Below are 22,984 nucleotides of genomic sequence, written 5' to 3' on the forward strand. Positions count from 1 at the left end.
AGAAATGTTAAAGTTTTTTGGAAAATATTTGAAATTTTACTGGTAAATTTTCAAGTTTTTGTGCTAAGAGAATGTTCTTGTTTTTTTGTTTTGTTTTCTAGGAAACCAGAAACAGAAATGTCGTCCTCTTTTTGTTGTTATCTGCCTCTGGCTCCGACACGCCGCTGTAAAAAATCCCAAACAGATCAGTGAATAAAAGTGGTAATCCTATTTTATTGTCATTCTGTTCATTCTCTAAAACGTGGGGGAAAAAAAGATCAGCAAAATTTTAAGAATTTTGCAGAGTTTGCTACTTGCTATAATATTGGACCAAATTTCTCTCCATACAAGATGAGAACGTGAAAAAGTTGCGTGGGTGTGAATACTGATGCACGCGCTGTAAGGATGTGAATCAAGTCTCTTCACACGGATGTGTCACGCATGATGGGCGGGACTTTTCCTCACAGTGGGGTCAGGGGCCCCTTCAGGTCCGCAGGGCGTCTCGTCTGGGGATGAACTCGCAGACACATTTTCAACCTTCAAACTTTGTCCTGTGGTTTTTGTTTGTTTCTTTTCTCCGTGGTTTTTTGTTTTTGTTTTTTGGTGTCGGTTTGTGGGAATCTGAGCCCCGGGAAAACAGAAAAAGCTCTCCCTTGTGTCTGTCACTGTGACCGCCCACTGCTCCGAGCTGAACGGGGGGAGAGAAAGTGGAGCTTTGTGAATGACGGGAGCGGCGAAGAGCAGAAAACAAACTTTACCACTTTATTCCCTCCAGCCTGCCTCCATTTTTCCCTCCCAGACAATAAAGTTCGGATGTTTAGGAGCCGACACCGAACCGCAGGAGTCCCGGTAAGTCTCAGCGCGGTAACAGAGGCTTGTTTGCAGGGTTTCAGCAGATTGACAGGGTTTTTTTCCGATGGAAAGATGCATGCATAGCAGCAGCCTGACCGTGACTGGAATAAGTGTTGGAGGTGGCAGATCATTCCGAGCCAGAATGGGACCACAGCTTCCCAAATAGCAACGTTTGTCCGCCTTTAAACCAATAAAACCGCATAAAGAGACACTAAAAAAAAAAAAAAAAAAATGTAGGAGATTTAGTCACATCTTGTGTAAAAATTAGCTTGCATGCAACTTTTTTTCAGTCTGCGTGAGCTTTTCCTTCATTGATCACATCTGAAGCTTTTCCATATTTCAGGCAAAGTTTCCATCTGCCTGCCAATGTGTTTCGCAACGTTTCGTGACTCATGGATGAGACGCGGGTTCCCACTGTCAATGGGAACACAAAAAACACACAGGAGAGTCGTTCATTATGTTAATACAGCTATTTTAGGAATATTATGTTCTAGATTTCTATTTAAAAAATACATTTCAAATGATACAGAGATCGCGTGAAAGTGGCAAAAACAAATTTGCTGGACGATAAATTGTCCCAGTAATTATTGTGATAAACGATCATGTTGCTTTGAGTTCATTTTCAAGTAATATGCTGATATGATTGAAATAATGTTAATTAATTTAGGAACAATTACTTAACCGGTGAACACAAAAGGTTGCTGACAGAACAACACACTCATTAAATAGCAGTAAATAAGCACAAACTATAAAAAAACATACATAAATGCAGCTTTTTAGGGCTATCGCAATATACAATAAGTCATGAGATTACAATTTATATATAGGTTATATAAAGAATATGCAAAACAAAAAAACAGGGTCAACTCTAATAATATCTGTGTATTGATTCCTTTCAATAATGATGAGAAGTGACTCATTTGTTAACTTGCAGGGAAAAATAAAAAGATCCACAATGATCCTTTTCCAGTTTTCTAATTTCTAGAAAACTGGAAAAGTTTTCTAGAAATTTCTGTTTTCTGCAATTTCAACAAACTAAACTTTTTTGTTTGTTTGTTTGTTTGTTTTGGTTGAACTTGGTGTTTATTTGGTGTCTGGTACATTTTATTGTCACTTTTTAAAACAAATATCAGCATTTCTTCAGTTTATTCTTTAAATTAGACGTTATGCCGATGATCCTGCGTTCTGTTTTCCAGAAGCTGCTGTGCCGTCAAAGCTTTCCAGAAAAGTTGTAGAAGATGTTTGTTACTTTATCAATTTGCTTCTACCTGCTGGTGATGGTCGGTGCAGACCCTTGCCTCATCATCAGCGAGATCAACGCTGATAACCCCGGACTGGACACCACCGAGTTCGTGGAGCTCTACCACACCAGTGGACAGCGGGCCTCCCTGGACGGCTACACCCTGGTGTTTTATAACGGCAAAGGGAACGTAGCCTACAAGGTTCTGGACCTGAAGGACCACAGCACGGACGACAGAGGCTTCTTCCTGGTCGGCTCCCTGGACCTGGTGCCCAAGCCGGCCATCCTCCTTCCCCCAAACACGGTCCAGAACGGCCCGGACGCCGTGGTCCTCTACCGCACCGCCGCCACCCGCTACGTGGAGAAGATGAACGTCACGGCGGTGGGGCTGGTGGACGCTGTGGTCTACATGACGCGGCGCTCCGGAGGAGCCGAGTTCCTGGCGGAAGTCCTGACGCCCGGGGAGCCGGCGTTTGTTGAAGACGAAGCGGCGCACGAGGCGGACGAGTCAATCGAAAGGTGTCTGCTGTCGGACGACCAGTGGGGCTTCCGGGTGTCCCTGCCGTCTCCGGGTCAGCGGAACAACTGCACCCCGCCGGCCGCGCCGCTGACCAGTCCCTTCATTAACGAGCTGAAGCTGGGCAGTGGACAGGTGGACGGGTCGGTGGAGCTGACGGACGCCTCGGCTGCAGGGCCCGTTGTGCTGGTGGTGTGGGATGGGAAAACGGACAAGGTTAGCGTTAGCATGGACGTGGACACCTCCAGGAATGGACTCAACTTTATGACCGTCAACAAGAAATACATGAAAGGTTAGTTCCCTGAATACATGTGATGTCACACTTCCTGAAACTTTGTAACTGACGGCCATCTTGGTAGGCAGTGGCCATGGAGTTGCTATGACAACAATAAAGAAGCCACAAGCTTAGTACTAGATCTGACCTGGTTCCTGTCTTATAAACAATATAAGTACTTTACAACTATTATTAGATCATAATTTCTGAGTACTATTGTCACCTTTGTAATACTAAGACAAATGGCAGTGATAGTTACTTTAGTACTTATTACCAAGCTAGCAAAGTTAGTAGCTAATGTAGCTTTTATTTGTGACAGTTTTAACAAATATGTAAAAAAAAAAATTATATAAAGGTTACTGCAGTTTTAACAAAGATAGGTGGCGCTGTTTTCATTTTCACATCCTCAGTGACTGGAAATATCTCCAAGCAGCTACATTCCCAGTAAGCATATTGTCGATGTGCAGCAGCAGGTTGGGGAGGGGCAGTGACGTTCTGGACCAAAAACGCTCAGATGACTCCAGCATTTCCTGTGGCTTCTTAATGAAATCACTTTAAGCCTCAGAAACAGACGGAAACAGACTTGTTCATCTGTTTCTCTTTGGCTGATTGTTTCTGTTTCTGCTTCTCGTCAGGCGATGAGTCTGGCGCTGTGGCTATTTACAGCGGCAGAGCTGCAGACTTCCCAGTGGGGAGTCCGCTGAGGCAGACGCAGCCTCTCGATGCGTTTGTGTTCGCCGGGCCTGGAAACAAGCCGAGCTCCAACCTGACGGAGACGCTGATCCCCGGCAGGCTGCCGTTCCAGCTCAGCACCAGGTCTGACCGTCAGCAGCTCTGCCTCATAAATGTGTTCAAACTTTTCTTTGGTTATTTTTGAGTTCTGGGGGTTTTTATCCAGTGGAGGAACGTTGACGCAGTCGGCGTGTGACTTTACTTCCTCTTCAGTTTATGGTGTCAGCGGTGGATGGAAATAGCCTCCACTCACTGAAACCTTCTGAAAATATATTTATCAGTCTATAACTACGACGGCGTCTCGAGGCTTTTGTGGAACATTTTTCCCAGAAATGTTCTGAGGTTAATCTTAAAATTTCTGAGTTCTTTTCTTGTTAATTTTCAAACTCAAAAATTTGCACTTTTCTTTGTATAAATTTTTCAGAATTAATGTAAAAGATTTTTTGTACAGATAGTCACTCCTGGGCTGCACAGTGGTGCAGTTGGTAGAGCTGTTGCCTTGCAGCAAGAAGGTCCTGGGTTCGATTCCCGGCCCGGGATCTTTCTGCATGGAGTTTGCATGTTCTCCCTGTGCATGGTGGGTTCTCTCCGGGTTCTCCGGCTTCCTCCCACAGTCCAAAAACATGACTGTCAGGTTAATTGGTCTCTCTAAATTCTCCCTAGGTGTGAGTGTGTGTGAATGGTTGTGTGTCTTTGTGTTGCCCTGGCGACCTGTCCAGGTGACCCCACCTCTCGCCCAGAACGTAGCTGGAGAGGAACCAGCAACCCTCCCGACCCCATTAGGAACAAGGTGTTAGAAAGTGGATGGATTTTCACTCCTCTTTTATCTACAACGGGCCTCATTCACTGTCATGTATAACAACTCAATGTGAACAAAAAGTTTTTGGAGTGTAACTTTAGAAACCTAAATATTAGGCATGTTTATTACTTTTCACCTATTGTTTTAAAGTTTAAAGAGTAGCTAAGCCCTAAATCATCTTTTGTAGATAAACTGTCTAAATTGGTCATTAATTATGTTTTCTGTATGTTTTATAGCATATAAAACATACAAAAGTTTACATTTTCATGAAAACTTGTTGAATTCTGCAATATTTTATTTAAAGCAAATCTCCAGAAACACAGAAAAAAAGTTGTTACATTTGTCTCCAGTAACTTAAAAAAAAAAAAGAAACAATCCTGAAAATACGAAGTTACCAAGTTGGTAACAGTTTTTGGCCCCGCCCACTTAAAAATTTAAATTGGGGGCGGGGCCAAGTTTTCACAGGGATCTAGTTGCACTTTAGCCGTTTACAATACTTCATTTTGTATTATTGCTGATGTAGTTCAAATTCTGTCTCGGCTTTTCTAGCTGCTATTTTCCGCCTGCAGATAAATAAATCCAGACTTGTTTCTTTTCTGATTCCAGTTTGCGAGAAGGCGGCTTCCACCTGAGTCGCTGCGGCGTGGCCACCTGGGCCAGAGATCCCGGCACCTTCTGGGAGGCGCCACAGACTCCCGGGCTGCCCAACAAATGCCCCTGGCCCAAAATCTGCCCCCACACCATCTGTAAGCGTCTGAATGCATCTCACTGCGGTTTTACTTTGACTCCTTCTGGTTTTGGTTTTTAGTCACTGAACACTAACATTTATGTTGTTCAGCTTATCAGAAATAACAGGAGTAAAGATAAAAATCTTTTCTAAAGGCGAAGTATCAGAACCAGGAGAATAAAGTCATGTTACAAGAATAAAGTGGAACGACAGCAAGTCAAAATAATACGAGAATAAATTTGTAATAATATGAGAAAAAGTGGTAAAAATACAATAAAATAATATTACCAGAATAAAATTTGAAAAGTAATAGTATTATTAGAAAAACGTAAAATAATATAATATGAGAATAAAGTTATGTTAAATAAAACTACGTTAATCTGGGTTGTAACAGAAACAACTTGGCATTGGGTTTCAGTCAAAATGCTGAAGCAGCAAAAATCCTGTTATTTTTAAATTCACCAATATCAAAAAACAGGAAATGAAACCAAATGATCACTGAGATGTTTGGGTGAAGTTGTTTTCTTGTCCGTCATGCGAAACTAGCAGTAAAAACAGGAACATTTAGTTAATATTTTCTGGTGAACTTGATGTTAATTTGTTTTTCAGTAAACGGTTCTCATTCAAACAGATTCATTCACTTAAAGAACTGAAACTCTGTGGTGAATCCTGCTGAGCGAATTAACCACTGTGAGCAATAAAGGAGAGTAAAATACGGAACAAAAACAAGTTGTTTTATGAAATGGAGGAAAGTTTTGGTTTATCTTGTGGGAATATTGTTTTTTTCTTTCAACCTCACTGTTATGCTTGACTTGCTGCTTCAAACATTATGAATAGGAATAATAATCATCAATTACAATCTTTTTTTGGTTTTTGATCCCATACATTTCTCATCTGACTCATCTGACCTCACACTTCTGGAATTTTGTAACTGGCAGCCATCTTGGCAGGCAGCTGCCATGGAGTTGCTATGACAACAGTAGAACTAGCTCTCAGCTTGTTCCTATTTAAATTATGAACAATAAAAGTACATTACAACTATTACTCGATTACAATTTGTTGTTTGCACTCTTCCTGTTCACTAGCTAGCTAACGCTATCGTAGCATGAGATCGGAGGCAGCTTGTTCACATCGACTAAATTATTTTCCTTCTCCGTCTCATACGGTTCGATCCTGACAGCAGACATTTTGTTCATCTATCTTTCTTTTGCGCATTTGTTCAGAGTGTCCACGTTTTCTTTTTGTTGGTCTGGAAGCTGGAGGTCGGCTGTGCGTTCGCCTACCAAGATGGCGCGCGTCATTGTGTATTGCTGGAGAGAGAAACAGACAGGTATCTTAGTGTTTGTCTGCTGATCTGGTGGAGATGCAGAGCCGCCCTGAGCCGTGTTCTCATTGTTCGCCCAGATGCCCCGGGGGGGCAAAGCTCCTCCTGAGCCTCACCATGCCTCTCCTCCGGCTGTGGGAGCGATTCTCCGGGTGGAAACGGAGCAAACAGGCCGTGATCTGGTAGATTCAGGCCTCCAGCCATCTGCCGGGTGTGTTTACGTCCCTGAGGGCAAACGGGGCAAACTGGGGGGCTTATATAACAGGCTGTTGCTGTTGCTTTACGTAACAGCAGAAATAAAAGGCTATAATGACTCTCCACCTCTCTGAGGTATTTAATCAGTTTAGCTTGACGACATGTTTTAACTGGATTTGTTTACTGGTTTGAAGTTGCCAGATATTTTCCTGTCGTTCTGTTAATGATGTATAAATTCCTTCTAATGATTGAGGATCGTTGTCAGCAGCACTAATCCACATGGCCGGAGATAAAGGGTTAGGGTTGTACATTAAGTAAAATAAGTATGTTTTTAAGCTAATACTGTCTAGATGTTTTCAACAAAGAAAAAACAACAAAAACAAGGAAATTTCTGAGAAATCAAAAAATTGAGAAGAAGATTTTCAGCAGAAACCACAGGCATTTTTAGATTAATCTCAGAAATTGTTGCAAAAGAAAAAAAAAACCTTAGAAATTTCTGAGTTTGGAAAGTTGAAAAATTGCTGGAGATTAATTTGAATTTGAAAATTTAAAAACGTTTGACTTTTGAAACTCAGAAATGTTCAATTGTCTTCCAGAAAATTTCTGAGATTAATCACAATATTTCTGAGTTGCTTAACACCATTTTTAATTTCATAAATGACCTTATATGACCTCCAGAACCTTTTATTAGAAACCAATTTCTTTGATTTGGGTAATGTAAATTGGACTGTTGAATTTTTTACCTTTAAATTTTCATGAATATCTTTAAAACAGAAGCAGCACAAACTCATTTTAACAGCACAAACGTAGCACATTTAAGCCATATCTGATATTTTGTTTTGTCCTGGGTTGTTTGGAGGTTTGATTCTTCTGGGCTCTTTCCTGGATCATTTTTGTTTCTGTTTTATTTTAGTTCAGTCCTTCCTCGTGTTTCTAGTTGTGTTTATTTCTTGTCTTGGTTGTTCCCTGTTACTCCAGTTTGTTTCGTTCCTGAGGTCCTGGTGGCTCTGTGCCACTGGCTCTTCAAAAATGATAGCAGCAGAAATTAAAATGTTTGATACACAAACTTCGCTCAGGTAAAATGTTCTTGTTGTTGACCAGTGATCCCTGGCGGTACGGATTCGCCACCTCACCTGCCGCCGGGCAGCAGCGGCGACTTCCTGATCAATGAGCTGAACACGGACACGCCGGGCGCGGCCGAGGACGGGGAGTACATCGAGCTGTGGCACCCGTCGGGCCTGCGGGCCTCCCTGCAGGGCGTCTGGATTCTGCTCTTCAGCGCGCACAACAACAAGCCGTACCGGGAGATCAGCCTGAGCGGCCACTTCACCACCTCCAAGGGTTACTTCCTGCTGGGCAGCGACAGGCTGGCGCCGGCGCCGTCGCTCCGCCTTCCTCCCAACACCATCCAGAACGGGCCGGACGCCGTGGCGCTGTACCGCAGCCTGTCCGGCCCGCCGTCGGCGGTCCAGAGGGGGATCCCGACCCGGGGCCTGCTGGACGCCGTGGTGTACCGGCAGAGGGGGTCGGACATGGAGGCGCAGGAGCTGAGCAAGGCGCTGACCCCGGGGCAGCTGCCACTGCTGGAGGATCCCGATGTTCTGCCCGGCGATGAAGCACTCAGCCGCTGCGGAGGCCTCTACCCGCTGGACCTGTCGGCTTTCTCGGTGAGGACAGTAAATAGACAAAGTGGACAGAAATCTTAAAACTTTTTGATCTTTCCATCATGTTCTAATGTTTTTCCCTCATAAAAAACAAACCTGGAGTCTCACCTTGATTCTTTCATTCCTGTTTGAGAAATTATTTAATTTCCATGGCAACCATCCAGCCATTCAAAATGCCTGGGTGGACCTAGCCCCGCCTTTGAGACATAGCTCCTCCCCCACTCAGCTCCTCCAGACTAGCCAGCACCAATTAGCAAACAGTAAATATTCAAATGTGCCAAAACGTTAGAAGCAGAATAAATCTATAAGGGTCAAATATACGTTTCTCAGTTTTTCACAGATCACCATGTCTTCTCTGTAAAACGTCGACTTTTGTTTCTCTCCTCTAACTTCACCTGGTTTGATCCGAGCAGGTGGCTCCGCCCACTCCTCTGCGGGAGAACATCTGCCCCCGTCCTCCTCCGGCGCCGGAAGGCGTCGTCATCAGCGAGGTGTCGAGCGCGCGCTGGAGCAACCACAGCCAGCAGGCGGGCTTCGTGGAGCTGCAGGGGCCGCCGCTGACCGACCTGAGGGGCCTGGTGCTCTCCGTGTTCGACCAGGACGCCGGCGGTACCGCCATCGCTCTCCCGTTGAGAGGAGTCATCGACCAGGATGGCTTCTATGTCGTTGGACACGACGATGACGCAGGTTTATCATTCATTGTCAGTAAATGGTTTATTAGACTAGAATTAGTCAACAATCAATCAACTCATGGCGCTTAGACCAACGAGGTCCAAAGTGGCCCAAACTCCACTTGTCTGGATGATTTGGTTGGACCACAATTTTAAATGGAGTGAATTTGCGATTACATTTAAATTTTCACAAACAAATAAAACATTTTTAAACATTTATTTAAGTACAAAGCAAAGTATTTTCCTTTTATTAACACTCTTTCTGTTTTCATTAATTACACATTGCTACTTAGACTGAAAAATGATTTACAAATTCAAAAATTAGACTATTTTGCTTTATTAAAATACTAAGTACTGTACTATTGAATAGATAAAACATAACGCATGTCTTCAGGAATAAATCTTTACGGTTTTAATTTTAAAAGTTTGGACACCTTAGTGGTTCTTTTATTGTTGTAGTTTGGCCGCCATCCAGCAGAGGACGCCACTCGCCATCCTTATGCGGAGCCAGTGGACACAAGATGGCGGCCAGACCAAAACGGGAATGAGAAACGGTCCAAACAGAGTCCGTAGTGGGATGAAAAATGCACTTTATGTGGTTCTGTTTTCATATATAAACACTCGACAAGTTCCTTAAGTTATCAACTTAATATCGTTTCATTCAGCCGAGCCGCATAACGGAGCGACGATAACTTCTTGTTAAAAATGACTCGAAAACAGAAAAATGTAGTGCTTAACAGAAATAAAGTAACATCATGGAAAAAACACTCCATTTTGATTTTAAAGACTGTCGGGAGTTAATGCACTGCATGGAGCGAAGTTTTAATATTTTTTCAGGAGATTATTCTTCTGTATGAACATCTACTTGTTTGATCATTTTATTCTTTTTATACATTATTTCTGTATTCAGTACAACGGCGTGTTGGGATCAATATAGATAAAAATTTAATACATTTCCTCCCCAAATTTTGAGATTAATCTCAGAAATTTTCTGGACAACAAAACGTGGAATTTTCTGAGAAATTTTAGAAAAATATGCTAAAAGAAACTCAGAAGTTTGAGATTAATCTTAGAAATGTTCTTGAAAAAAACTGGAAATTGTTTTCAAACGTTGAAACCTCCAAGTTTTAAAATTTCCGAGATTAATCTAAAAAATCCCGTTTTGTCTCGTACTTTTAGGACTTTTAAGCTCAAAGTGTTTTGTGGTATTTTTTTTGTTTTGTTTGCGTTTTAGAAAACTTCTGAAATTAATCTTAATTTTTTGTGTTTTAACTTTTTTGGGGAAAATTTACTTTGATTTCCACAACTTTGCTGTATTTCAGCAACCTGAGAGCTTCCTTTATTGGTGTATTTTATAAATCTGAGTTTAATAAAGTTAGAAAACTTCCTTTTTCTGTCAGTATTTTATGCAGCTGACACAAAATAATGTTAACTTTTTTTATTTACCATATTTTGGAACTGCTGCCTTTATATGATGGAAAGACGTTCGTCGCTCTTGTTACAAGAGAAAAGTTGTAAGAAAATAGCTGCTTATTAGTTAATCAGTAGTTGATGGATTAACTCACTAATGGATAACTTGGATCTCTAATCCCAGCTGGTAAATTAATCGTACATTTTCTGTCTTTGTGGCGCAGATCAGGCGTTTCCTGAGGGAACCTCGGTGCCGGCCGGAGGAGCCGCGGTCCTCTGCTACGACCTGTTCAGCGTCTGCAGAGCCGGCACGGCGCTGACCAACTCCAGCCTCAGAGACGTGCTGGTGTTCAGTGAGAACCAGCGGCTGCTCTCCTCTCTGTCCACCACCAGGGGGCGACAAGTCATGCCGTCTGTCAGGTGACAAATGGTTTTCATTTCGGCGGTAGAGATGGTGTTTACCCACGATTACTGATTAGAAATACGCACATTTCTGCTTTTATCCAAGATTATACGTGTGGAGAGGAAGTTTGCTGAAATAAGCAGTAAATTATTAAATAGATGATAAACTAAAATGAGCAAAATATTTTCTGTTTGCATGATTTTATCATTCTCTACTGAAAATTGGATGATATAAAGTCTTCAATCTGGTGTTTTAGTCTTAACTAGCTCCTTTTTTGAAGGAGAAATTTGTTTTCAGAGACTTTATGATTTATTTTATTTGTTGTTTTTGATATTTTGGATATTTTAAGTGTTAAATGTCATTAGAATTTAAAGTTTATTGATCTTTGAGAATCTGTTCTTTCTTATTATGCAGTTACCATTATATTAATTAAAAATGGTCTCAAAACAATAATATTATTGTTTATCGCGATAACTTCTGGGGCATTTTATCGTCCAGTTAAATTTGTTATCGTGACAGACCCGTTGGAGAGAAGGTGTCAACTTTTTCAGAACCAACCTGGAGGCAGAGAAAGAAATAAACTATGATATTATTAATGCAGTATATATTTGTACTAAGAATGATGCATATCAACTGGGCAACTACAGCTCTATGTTAGCCGGAGCTGCAACCAACGATTATTTTAGTAATCAATGAACCGGATACATAAAATGTCACATTCCACACATTTTTCATTTGCACCTTTATCGGTATTTGAAATACATTAAATTATACAAATAATTGAATTAATTTTAAATGAGAAAGTAAACATTTTATTGCCCAGGACGCAATAGCAGCATTCCTTCAGCTCTTCCTGCTGGACTTACATCAGTACCGGGTTGGACTGATCCCACGATTATTTTTGGATTAACTGATCAATAATCGAATAGCAAAAGATTTAATTTGCTTTAATTTGAGAAGTGTTCTTTACAGAATTTGAAGCTAAAACTGACGGGTTTTTCTGGGTAGAAAATATTTACAGACAAAAATGTTTTTCCTTTAAAATCCCCAATGGATAATGTTTATATTTTTATAGTTTTTGGTTCTTTATTGATCTGAATATGTTGTTTTTTTCAGCAAATGGCCTTTTTTAAAGTTTGTAGAATCGATTGATTAATCGATTGCTAAATTAGTTGACAATAATTTCAGTAATCAATTAATCAGGATCAGTCCGATTAATCGTTTCAGCTCTAATACGAATTATACTGATTACATTATATTAAGATGGAGCTCTGCTGCCAGAAAGGCTCTGAGTAAATGAAAACCTCTTGTTCCTCTCTGTGTGTGTGTGTGTGTGTGTGTGTGTGTGTGTTTGTGTGTTCCTGTGTGTGTGTTGATTGCTTGTGCAGGTCCGTGGGGATCGGTCCCGTCTCGCTCAGCCGCTGCTCCTGCTGTGAGGTCCGCAGCCCGTCGTCGTGGACCAGCTCGTCTCCAACGCCGCATAGCAACAACGTCTGTCCAAGCTCCGCCTACTCCAGTCAAATCGACCTCTGCCTCGGACCGCTGGCCAGCAGCTGGCAGGAGCAGCCAGGAGGTAGCCGCCGTTTACACGCAGACTTTCACTGAAACACTGAAAGGCTAAGAGAGCCTGTGAGGAGAAATGAGGAGCATTAACTGATTAAATAAATCTTTAATAAAGATTAAACTTTTTGATTTAATGTCTTTCCTTCATCATCAAAACATGGAGTGTTGCTTTGATTCTTCCATGCATGTTTAGGAAAGCATTTACTCTCCATGGCAGCCATTCAGGTGTTCAAACACCTGGGAGGACCTAGCCACGCCCCCAAGGCGCAGCTCCTCCCCTTCTCAGCTCCTCCAGACTAGCCAGCAGCAATTAGCAACCAGCTGAGCTCATTATAGGAGCTTCTGCTCAGAGCAACGCTGGTAGAAACATTAAAGGGTTAATAGAGGAGCCATGTTGGGACGACTTCCTGGAGGCGGAGCTTCAGGAAGCGCAGGCGTTCTTAAAGAGACAGAGGCCCAATTTTAAGGCATTATATTACAAAGTTAAGTTTCTTTTAAGTCATATTTGCTATATGTAGCATTTTATACCTGAAAATAGATTGTGCTATAAAATGGCACCAAACACAGAACACCGCCCCTTTAAGAGTGAGAGACGTATTATGATTAAAATGCAAGGCACTGAGTAACCTGGTGTAATATTTAAAAATTGTGTCATCAGATGGACACAAATTTTAAGTGATGTGCAAGTTTTAGTATTTTAAAGACTAAATAATATCTTTGAAATGAATTCAAGCAGGAAAAACTTTAGTAAACAATGTTTTTTAATTAATTAAACCAAACTTCTACATCTCCTTTTTCTTTTTCTTCTTCTCCTAAAATGATTAAATGAACCCTGACAGACGTTTCCTCTGTTTGTCCCAGACTGCAGCGGTCTGATTCAGGGAGCAAAGATGGCGGAAGTGGCGGCTTACCTGGAGCAAAGATGCAACTGCGGCATCTCAGCTCTCTATCTACAAGGTCAGGGGTCGTCGCTTCCTTCTGTTCCTTCCTTTAAAGTCACAGTATTGTGAAAATAAAGTCTGAATGATACCAGAGTAAAGTTGTAAGTCGTGATTAGCTTTGGAGGTTTTCTCACTACATTTGAAAACTTTCGCAGGTGAATTTTTTGCAGTTTAATTAAAATTACTGATGGGAGTCCATTCAGATTTTTAAGAGAGTTAATTGCAGGGTCTGTAATTAATTAATTGAAATTAAACATAACATTAAACACTTATGATTCAAAATCCCTTTTTACATTTATAGTTTTTAATCTGTATTTCAGGTCCTTTAAGCTCCTGAAGTGGCAGAGCTTCACCAGATTCAAGTTCTGTTAAAAAATAGAAAACAAAAATACTGTTATTGCATTTTGGGCAATAAAATGTTTATTTTCTGATTTTTTATTATTATTTATTTGCATATGTTTAATGTACTTCTAATACTTCACAGAGGAGGATTAAGTGGTTCAATGAGAAATTTGCAGATTGACAGTTTTTTAAAAACGATGAAAGGTTTAATAGAATAATTGTCAGGTTCTGTGTTTTCCTGTGTTTATTTTGAAGTTTCCTGTGTGTCTGAGTCTCCGTGTTGTCCTGTCTTCCCTTGATTAGTTCCCAGGTGTGTCTCGTTCCCTGATTACCCTCTTGTGTATTTAGTGTCACCTGTGTGTGTCTGTCTTCGTCGGGTCCTACGTCTGCTAACGCCTTGTTTCGTGTACGTCTGGTTACGTCCGTTTTCGTCAGTCACGTCTAGTCCTCGTAATATCCTGTTGCTACCTGTTGTGAGCTTTAGCCTCCCGCTCAGCAGTGCTGCCAGGTTTGTGGACTTTGTTTCTGGTTTATTCTTCATTAAACTCCTGCATCTACACCTCATCTGGGTCTGCTGCGTCTGCCTCACCACCACCAACACTCCACAACTCATGACAGAAGGACCCGACCAAACTGAAAGGTGAGGCACGCATGTACCATCATGGACCCAGAAGAGATGCAGGAGTTAATGGACACCATACGCGAGTATGAGGAGGCCATGGCCAAGCCGTACACGGCCTGGCGAAGGCTCGGATTTGCCATCCGGTTGGGTCTGCTGCGGGACTACTGGGTTCCACGTTTTCCGCTTCCGGAGCTGGTGGAATTGCAGAGGGAGGCAGAGTGGGAGCGTGAGGCAGCGCTAGCAGTCATGGCTGGAGAACCGCTGCCTCCCAGACCCGAATCTCTGTCCTCCCGTTCCACCACACCAGCTCCGACATCTCCCGTGCCTCCCGAGCCAGCAGCAGCCCTTCCGCGGCAGGAGCCGCCAGCAGCCTTCAGCGGCAGGAGCCGCCAGCACCGCTTCATGGCAGGAGCCGCCAGCACCGCTTCCGCGGCAGGAGCCGCCAAGTGAGTTTCCAGAGCCCCCTAGTGTCAGTCCAGAGACCCCTAGTGTCAGTCCAGAGACCCCTAGTGTCAGTCCAGAGACCCCTAGTGTCAGTCCAGAGACCCCTAGTGTCAGTCCAGAGACCCCTAGTGTCAGTCCAGAGACCCCTAGTGTCAGTCCAGAGACCCCTAGTGTCAGTCCCGAGATCCCAGAGACCCCTTGTGCTCCCCCCGAGACCCCCGAGACTGCTTGTGCTCCCCCCGAGACCCCTTGTGCTCCCCCCGAGACCCCTTGTGCTCCCCCCGAGACCCCTTGTGCTCCCCCCGAGACCCCTTGTGCTCCCCCCGAGACCCCAGAGACTCCTCCGAGACCCCAGAGACTCCTCCCGAGACCCCAGAGACTCCTCCCGAGACCCCAGAGACTCCTGCCGAGACCCCAGAGACTCCTCCCGAGACCCCAGAGACTCCTCCCGAGACCCCAGAGACTCCTCCCGAGACCCCAGAGACTCCTTGTGTTCCTCCTGAGACCCCTCCTCGGCGGCGCCGCGGACGGCCGCCGGACCGCCTCCGTGGCTCCCGCCTCCGTGGCTCCCGCCTCCCTGCGCCCGCGGGCGGCCGCGGACAGCCTCCGTGGTTCCGCCTCCTGCGCGCGGGCAGCCGCCCGGACAGCCTCCGTGGTTCCCGCCTCCTGCGCGCGGGCGGCCGCCCGGACCGCCTCCGTGGCTCCGCCTCCTGCGCGGGCGGCCGCGGACCGCCTCCGTGGCTCCCGCCTCCCTGCGCGCGGGCGGCGCCCGGACCGCCTCCGTGGCTCCCGCCTCCTGCGCGCGGCAGCCGCCCGGACCGCCTCCGTGGCTCCCGCCTCCTGCGCCGCGGACGGCCGCCGGACCGCCTCCGTGGCTCCCGCCTCCTGCGCCGCGGACGGCCGCCGGACCGCCTCCGTGGCTCCCGCCTCCTGCGCCGCGGACGGCCGCCGGACCGCCTCCGTGGCTCCCGCCTCCTGCGCCAGGGCGCGGACCTCCTCCGTGGCTCCCGCCTCCTGCGCCGCGGACGGCCCCCTGACCTCCTCCGTGGCTCCCGCCTCCTGCGCCGAGGTCGGCCCCCTGACCTCCTCCGTGGCTCCCGCCTTCCTGCGTTTCCGCCCACCCAGTTGGGTTTGTTTTGTTTTTGTTTTTTGGACTTTGGACCCTCGTGTCTCCGCCTATTTGATAGGTTGTTTTTCGTTTTTTTTTTTTTTTCATAGACTCTGGCCCCCCGTCCAGCTCCCCTCCACCCACCCTTGTTGTGTTTCAGTTTTTGGGCGTCTGGGAGCCGCCCATTAAGGGGGGGGTACTGTCAGGTTCTGTGTTTTCCTGTGTTTATTTTGAAGTTTCCTGTGTGTCTGAGTCTCCGTGTTGTCCTGTCTTCCCTTGATTAGTTCCCAGGTGTGTCTCGTTCCCTGATTACCCTCTTGTGTATTTAGTGTCACCTGTGTGTGTCTGTCTTCGTCGGGTCCTACGTCTGCTAACGCCTTGTTTCGTGTACGTCTGGTTACGTCCGTTTTCGTCAGTCACGTCTAGTCCTCGTAATATCCTGTTGCTACCTGTTGTGAGCTTTAGCCTCCCGCTCAGCAGTGCTGCCAGGTTTGTGGACTTTGTTTCTGGTTTATTCTTCATTAAACTCCTGCATCTACACCTCATCTGGGTCTGCTGCGTCTGCCTCACCACCACCAACACTCCACAACTCATGACAGAAGGACCCGACCAAACTGAAAGGTGAGGCACGCATGTACCATCATGGACCCAGAAGAGATGCAGGAGTTAATGGACACCATACGCGAGTATGAGGAGGCCATGGCCAAGCCGTACACGGCCTGGCGAAGGCTCGGATTTGCCATCCGGTTGGGTCTGCTGCGGGACTACTGGGTTCCACGTTTTCCGCTTCCGGAGCTGGTGGAATTGCAGAGGGAGGCAGAGTGGGAGCGTGAGGCAGCGCTAGCAGTCATGGCTGGAGAACCGCTGCCTCCCAGACCCGAATCTCTGTCCTCCCGTTCCACCACACCAGCTCCGACATCTCCCGTGCCTCCCGAGCCAGCAGCAGCCCTTCCGCGGCAGGAGCCGCCAGCAGCCCTTCCGCGGCAGGAGCCGCCAGCACCGCTTCCGCGGCAGGAGCCGCCAGCACCGCTTCCGCGGCAGGAGCCGCCAAGTGAGTTTCCAGAGCCCCCTAGTGTCAGTCCAGAGCCCCCTAGTGTCAGTCCAGAGCCCCCTAGTGTCAGTCCAGAGCCCCCTAGTGTCAGTCCAGAGCCCCCTAGTGTCAGTCCAGAGCCCCCTAGTGTCAGTCCAGAGCCCCCTAGTGTCAGTCCAGAGACCCCTAGTGTCAGTCCCGAGATCCCAGAGACTCCTTGTGCTCCCCCCGAGACCCCCGAGACTGCTTGTGCTCCCCCCGAGACCCCTTGTGCTCCCCCCGAGACCCCTTGTGCTCCTCCCGAGACCCCAGAGACTCCTCCCGAGACCCCAGAGACTCCTCCCGAGACCCCAGAGACTCCTCCCGAGACCCCAGAGACTCCTGCCGAGACCCCAGAGACTCCTGCCGAGACCCCAGAGACTCCTGCCGAGACCCCAGAGACTCCTGCCGAGACCCCAGAGACTCCTTGTGCTCCTCCCGAGACTCCTTGTGTTCCTCCTGAGACCCCTCCTCGGCGGCGCCGCGGACGGCCGCCGGACCGCCTCCGTGGTTCCCGCCTCCGTGGTTCCCGCCTCCTGCGCCGCGGACGGCCGCCGGACAGCCTCCGTGATTCCCGCCTCCTGCGCCGCGGACGGCCGCCGGACAGCCTCCGTGGCTCCCGCCTCCTGCGCCGCGGACGGCCGCCGGACCGCCTCCGTGGCTCCCGCCTCCTGCGCCGCGGACGGCCGCCGGACCGCCTCCGTGGCTCCCGCCTCCTGCGCCGCGGACGGCCGCCGGACCGCCTCCGTGGCTCCCGCCTCCTGCGCCGCGGACGGCCGCCGGACCGCCTCCGTGGCTCCCGCCTCCTGCGCCGCGGACGGCCGCCGGACCTCCTCCGTGGCTCCCGCCTCCTGCGCCGCGGACGGCCCCCTGACCTCCTCCGTGGCTCCCGCCTCCTGCGCCGAGGTCGGCCCCCTGACCTCCTCCGTGGCTCCCGCCTTCCTGCGTTTCCGCCCACCCAGTTGGGTTTGTTTTGTTTTTGTTTTTTGGACTTTGGACCCTCGTGTCTCCGCCTATTTGATAGGTTGTTTTTCGTTTTTTTTTTTTTTTCATAGACTCTGGCCCCCCGTCCAGCTCCCCTCCACCCACCCTTGTTGTGTTTCAGTTTTTGGGCGTCTGGGAGCCGCCCATTAAGGGGGGGGTACTGTCAGGTTCTGTGTTTTCCTGTGTTTATTTTGAAGTTTCCTGTGTGTCTGAGTCTCCGTGTTGTCCTGTCTTCCCTTGATTAGTTCCCAGGTGTGTCTCGTTCCCTGATTACCCTCTTGTGTATTTAGTGTCACCTGTGTGTGTCTGTCTTCGTCGGGTCCTACGTCTGCTAACGCCTTGTTTCGTGTACGTCTGGTTACGTCCGTTTTCGTCAGTCACGTCTAGTCCTCGTAATATCCTGTTGCTACCTGTTGTGAGCTTTAGCCTCCCGCTCAGCAGTGCTGCCAGGTTTGTGGACTTTGTTTCTGGTTTATTCTTCATTAAACTCCTGCATCTACACCTCATCTGGGTCTGCTGCGTCTGCCTCACCACACTCCACAACTCATGACAATAATTGATTAATCTATTTTTAAAATAATCATCAGCTGCAACCTCATTTGTTATTAAGCTAAAGTTACTAAAAAAAGCCCAAACAGCCTCTTATATCCTGAAAAATCAAAGATCTTCAGACATAAATTCACTCTGTAAAGTTGAGGCAAAACGGATCCGTTCAGTTTTTAACTTTTATCCTCGTTTGGCAGGAAGTTGCATCTAAACTCAGATTTCTTCCTGTTTCGTGTTTAAACTCGGTTTGTTTCCCCGTTTTGCTGCAGGCACCAACATTTCCTGCGTGTCCGGATGGCTGCGGGTGCAGGGCGACATCCAGGCGCTGTCTGACCACCAGAGGGCGCTCATCATCCAGACGTCCAGCGCCGACTCTGCTGCTCGGGCCGAGGCCTGCTCTCCTCCCAGCACCGGCCGCTACACCGGAGCAGGTCAGGACGGACCAAACGCAGAAAGACTCGTTTATTCACACAAACCGCTGCTAATCGGCTGAATTAACGACGATTTAACAAACAGAGTGTGAAATTAGTTCAGAAACACAGTAAACTTGTTGTTAGACAGTAAAATATAGTTTAGCATCAGGATTTCTGTGTGAAAGCTCATCAATATCATCACATTTTATTCTAAAATGTGTCCAAACCTGCCGCATGTATGGGCTGTCAAATTTTCCATTCGTGAAATATCCAAAAAAAAATTAATTTCCTCTGAGAAGAAAAAATCATTTGTTGTAAAAATCTTCACACTGTTTCCCTGTTATTTTCGTAGTTATACAAATAGATTGTGAAAACCAAACAGAGGAAGTAGGTCCTTGTAATCCATAACCCCATTTCTTCCTTCCACTTAACTTTCCATCACCATGCTTGGATACAGCAATCTGAGTCGCTAGTTTCAGTTTCTAAAAAAATATTTCTCATAAAATTAGAAAACCCACAAACCACTAAAGTTTATTTTAATTGAAAATCTGAACTTCTTCCTTCCCCACAACTTTCTCTCTCTGTGCTTAGATACAGTATTCTATGAACGTCCAGTTTATTTAAGCTAATAAAAAAATATATATTTTACCTCATAAATTTAGACCACAAACTATTTTTGTGTAAATCTCTGAATCTATTTGTATCTCCTGTAGCTCAATTTTTCCTTCCACCCAACTTTCCATTAATATTCTTAGATACAGCAATATATGAACAAGTTCTTTAACTTTCTGATTTTGTTCCTCACATATTTAGAACAAAGTCCACAGACCCTTGAAAGTAATGTTTTAGTCTATGAATCTGCTGGAAGTTTCTCTGGTTCTGTTTGCGTTGCAGCGTCGGCTCTGGGTTTACAGATCGGACTCATCGTCGCCGTTCTGCTGCTGCTCGGACTCGGAGCGGCTCTGTCCACGTACCTCTACAGGAGGAGGTGAGAATCTAATTAATGCCTCGACTTTCAGCTAATCTTTAATAACAGGTTAACAGGTGAACTCTGACCTCTCCCAGACATTTATAGCTTTGTGTTCATATTAGTGAAGGGATTTAACACCTTCGTTCGTCACACAGAAACATCCACCAGCTGTTTAATGCCACCCATTAGTGGCAACCAGGATGATATGAAATTTATATTCGGTTTGTCCTTGAAGCTACACATCTAAAGCTCGGCCGCCTGCCGTGTTCAGTCTGTCCTCTCACCTGTATAAATACCTGCAGCTCTTCCCGCCATTCGCTCTGAACCAGCAGCTCCTGGAGGAGAGAGGCTGCCGAACTCCAGGCATGGCGCCAGTCATTTTAAGGACGACAAAGACCCGGACATTATCATGAATCAATAAAATCCTACCGGGCCGAACGTGAAAACTGGACGTTATGCTGCTAACACTTAGCTTTCGTCAACAACTCAGTGAGAGCGCTGCGCAACGCAAATAACGACCCGGCCGGAACACGGCGCACCAAATTATAAAACATAAATTAACGAAGCTTCAAAGAAGATTAATTATCCTCGAGGAATTTTAATAATCGAGGTATTTGAATCACTCGAGGAATCGTTTTTTCATGCTGTTTGTTTGCAGGCGTCCGTTGGACTACTACACCATGGAGCTGAGCGAACACGCAGAGGGCCTGTCGGATCTATAACCGGCGTGTTTTCAGCGTCTGGCAGCCGATCAGTGAAAGTCAGAGGATGTTTTCAGGTATTCGTGAGCGGACGCTGCAGGCGGATCTCCGATGGAAATGACTTTGTAATTGTTCAGGAGGGAACCGCGCAGCAGATGATAACTTAGTTTTCTAAAGACGGACGTGCGACTCTTTGAAACTGCTGGTTATCGATTGTAAGAGAAATTCAAAAAGAAGAGGAAACGCTTTTTCTTTTTTATGTGAGTCCTAAATACTCATTTGTTGATTTGTTTGTTCCACTTTTTAAATTGAAACAACTTTACTTTGGGTCATTTTTGCAGGAAGCTCCTAAATAATCCTTGTTCTAAAAAACGGTCCGGTTTTATTTTAGATCGTTTGTCCCTTAAATGTGAATGTGCCTGTAACCACTCTTTATGTCTTGCTTGAAGTGAATTGTTTACACTTTCCTAAGTGAGAATTTGAAGAAAAATGATCCTAAATGAGGAATGTTTGGAAATTACGTTGTTTTTCTCTCGTGAACCGAATCCCTGGCGTTTTTTATTGGGATGCACCGATTGCTCTGCTGATTATTGGAATCGGACGATTTTCCAGCTTGAAACAACAGTCAGGAGGTTTCATGCTTAAATTAAAATTTCCTTCAAACTTCAAATATCTGAACTTTGATCGCACAGGAATCTTTATGAATCATTGATCTTTTTTTTAAGATACGAAAATAGGATGAACAAGTGTTTTGTATTTTTGTTTTCCTTCCACAAAATGTTTACAGTAAACAGAAAACCCAGGGATATAAACACTCCGCCCAGTAGGGGGCAGACTTCCTGACAGCTCTCTAAAACCTGACTATTTATCTCCTATGTAGTTTTTTTTATTTTTGAGAACTTTTCTGTCAGGCTAAAGTTTGAGTCAGATGCAGACATCTTCATTGAATTCTGCTGCTAAAGCTAACTAGCCGCTAATATACCTTTTAGGGCTAGCTAACGAGCTAGCGAGCTTTTTCAAGTACGTAATGGGTAAGTACAAATTTATCACCAATTTATCATCTTTTGTACAAGTCTTAAATTTCATTCCCAATGGGGTGGACCTAGCCCCGCCCCCGAGGCGTAGCTCCGCCCCTCTCAGCTCGTGTTGAATTACACAGTTAAATTTGATATATAAAGTATCTTTATAACAACTGATAACAATATTCACTTCTTTATATAAGTGTTTAAATGATGAATTCTGTCAGAAACAACATTTTGTAGCTTTTGTAGGGAAATCTGGATTATGTAATTCTACAGAAATCTACAGAAATCAAAACCCGGACCGGCCCAGCAACTGCAATCGGTGCATTTCTACTCAGAAACTTATCGTCCAATCCGCTGATCTCTTACTTATATGTGCACTACAGCTCTGCCCTCATCCAATGAGATCCTCAGAAATGTTCAATGTTTGCCTGAAAAACTGAAATCTGTGCATTTATTTTATTTCTACTGAAATCTGATCCGAAGGTTCCTCTGAGTTCTGCTGCTTCCATGTTTCTGTTCCTCTGTTAAACCTGGGAAATTATTACAAATCAGGCCACTTCTGCAGCATGCAGCCGTCATTATTCTGTGTAATAGAATATTTTCTGGTAAACTTTATTCTGCGTTTTTATGAAACAGTGGATGTTGTAAATTATGAACATTTTCTTTTTAAAATGTAATTTTTTTTATTTGTTCATTCAGCCGTAGAACAGTCGTTATAAGCTGTTGTTTTTCAGATGTTGAATAAATTGACTCCCTGCAGCATAAAATTTCTCCATGTCACTGAAAACACTGGAAATTATTTTAGTTTTTCTTTTATTATCAACACATTAAGTGTTCATTTCCTCTCCAGTGTTTCACATATTAAACTGAAATACCTTCACTTGTTCTGTCATTTTTCTTCTGAATTACAGATGCAGGAATTCACTTCAGAAACTGAAATTAGTAAATGATACATTTAAGATTTTTATTTCTGTTCATTTTGAAGAGTTTAGTTTACAGCTAAAAAAATAAATAAATTCAATTTCTTAGCTTATTACCTAATTATTCGTAAAAAACAAACAAAAAAATCGAGCAGGCTTGAAAATGATATATAAATGTAATTTGTTAGGGTTACATCTTTAAACGTTTTTTTTTAAATGTATTAAGGTTCTGGCAGGAACCTTTGTATTGTGTTTCCGGTACAGCTGTTAATCTGACACACAAGTGACTACTGTTAACTCAAAATCAACTGATCCTCACTTTTTTGTTCTAATATAAAATGAATAATTGAATATTTTATGGTAAACTCTGTTCTGTGTTTTAATGAAACAGTGGATGTTGTTAATTATGAAAAGAATTGTTTAAATGTCACATCTTTTTCTGATTTTCTCCATTTTCTTTTAAATTTCATTTGAATTTTTTACATTTATTAATCCATCCCTAAAACAGTCAAAAACACTGGGTTGAAGTGATGCTAACTCCCACCTGCA

At 44.9% G+C, this 22,984-nt stretch overlaps 1 protein-coding gene across 1 annotated transcript; it reads left to right on the plus strand.

Moving 5' to 3' along the window:
* Positions 1 to 691: 691 nt before the first annotated feature.
* si:ch211-183d21.1 lies at positions 692 to 22,395 on the plus strand. Its single transcript, XM_044101638.1, has 12 exons — positions 692 to 828; positions 2,028 to 2,880; positions 3,498 to 3,678; positions 5,000 to 5,139; positions 7,741 to 8,306; positions 8,717 to 8,990; positions 10,609 to 10,804; positions 12,176 to 12,360; positions 13,212 to 13,307; positions 18,676 to 18,837; positions 19,714 to 19,807; positions 20,448 to 22,395. The coding sequence occupies exons 2-12, from the start codon at positions 2,070 to 2,072 to the stop codon at positions 20,509 to 20,511; spliced, it is 2,769 nt and encodes a 922-aa protein (XP_043957573.1). The 5' UTR covers positions 692 to 828; positions 2,028 to 2,069; the 3' UTR covers positions 20,512 to 22,395.
* The last annotated feature ends 589 nt before the right edge of the window (positions 22,396 to 22,984 follow it).

This window comes from Gambusia affinis, linkage group LG20, assembly GCF_019740435.1.
Source record: "Gambusia affinis linkage group LG20, SWU_Gaff_1.0, whole genome shotgun sequence".
Classification (NCBI taxonomy): Eukaryota; Metazoa; Chordata; class Actinopteri; order Cyprinodontiformes; family Poeciliidae; genus Gambusia; species Gambusia affinis.

Excerpts from the sequence above, each read along its gene's own strand:
- si:ch211-183d21.1 (XM_044101638.1), top strand. The coding sequence starts at position 2,070 with ATGTTTGTTACTTTATCAATTTGCTTCTACCTGCTGGTGATGGTCGGT. Across the intron at positions 8,991-10,608 it reads TGGACACGACGATGACGCAG|ATCAGGCGTTTCCTGAGGGA; the intron begins GTTTATCATTCA and ends TTTGTGGCGCAG. Across the intron at positions 10,805-12,175 it reads CAAGTCATGCCGTCTGTCAG|GTCCGTGGGGATCGGTCCCG; the intron begins GTGACAAATGGT and ends TTGCTTGTGCAG.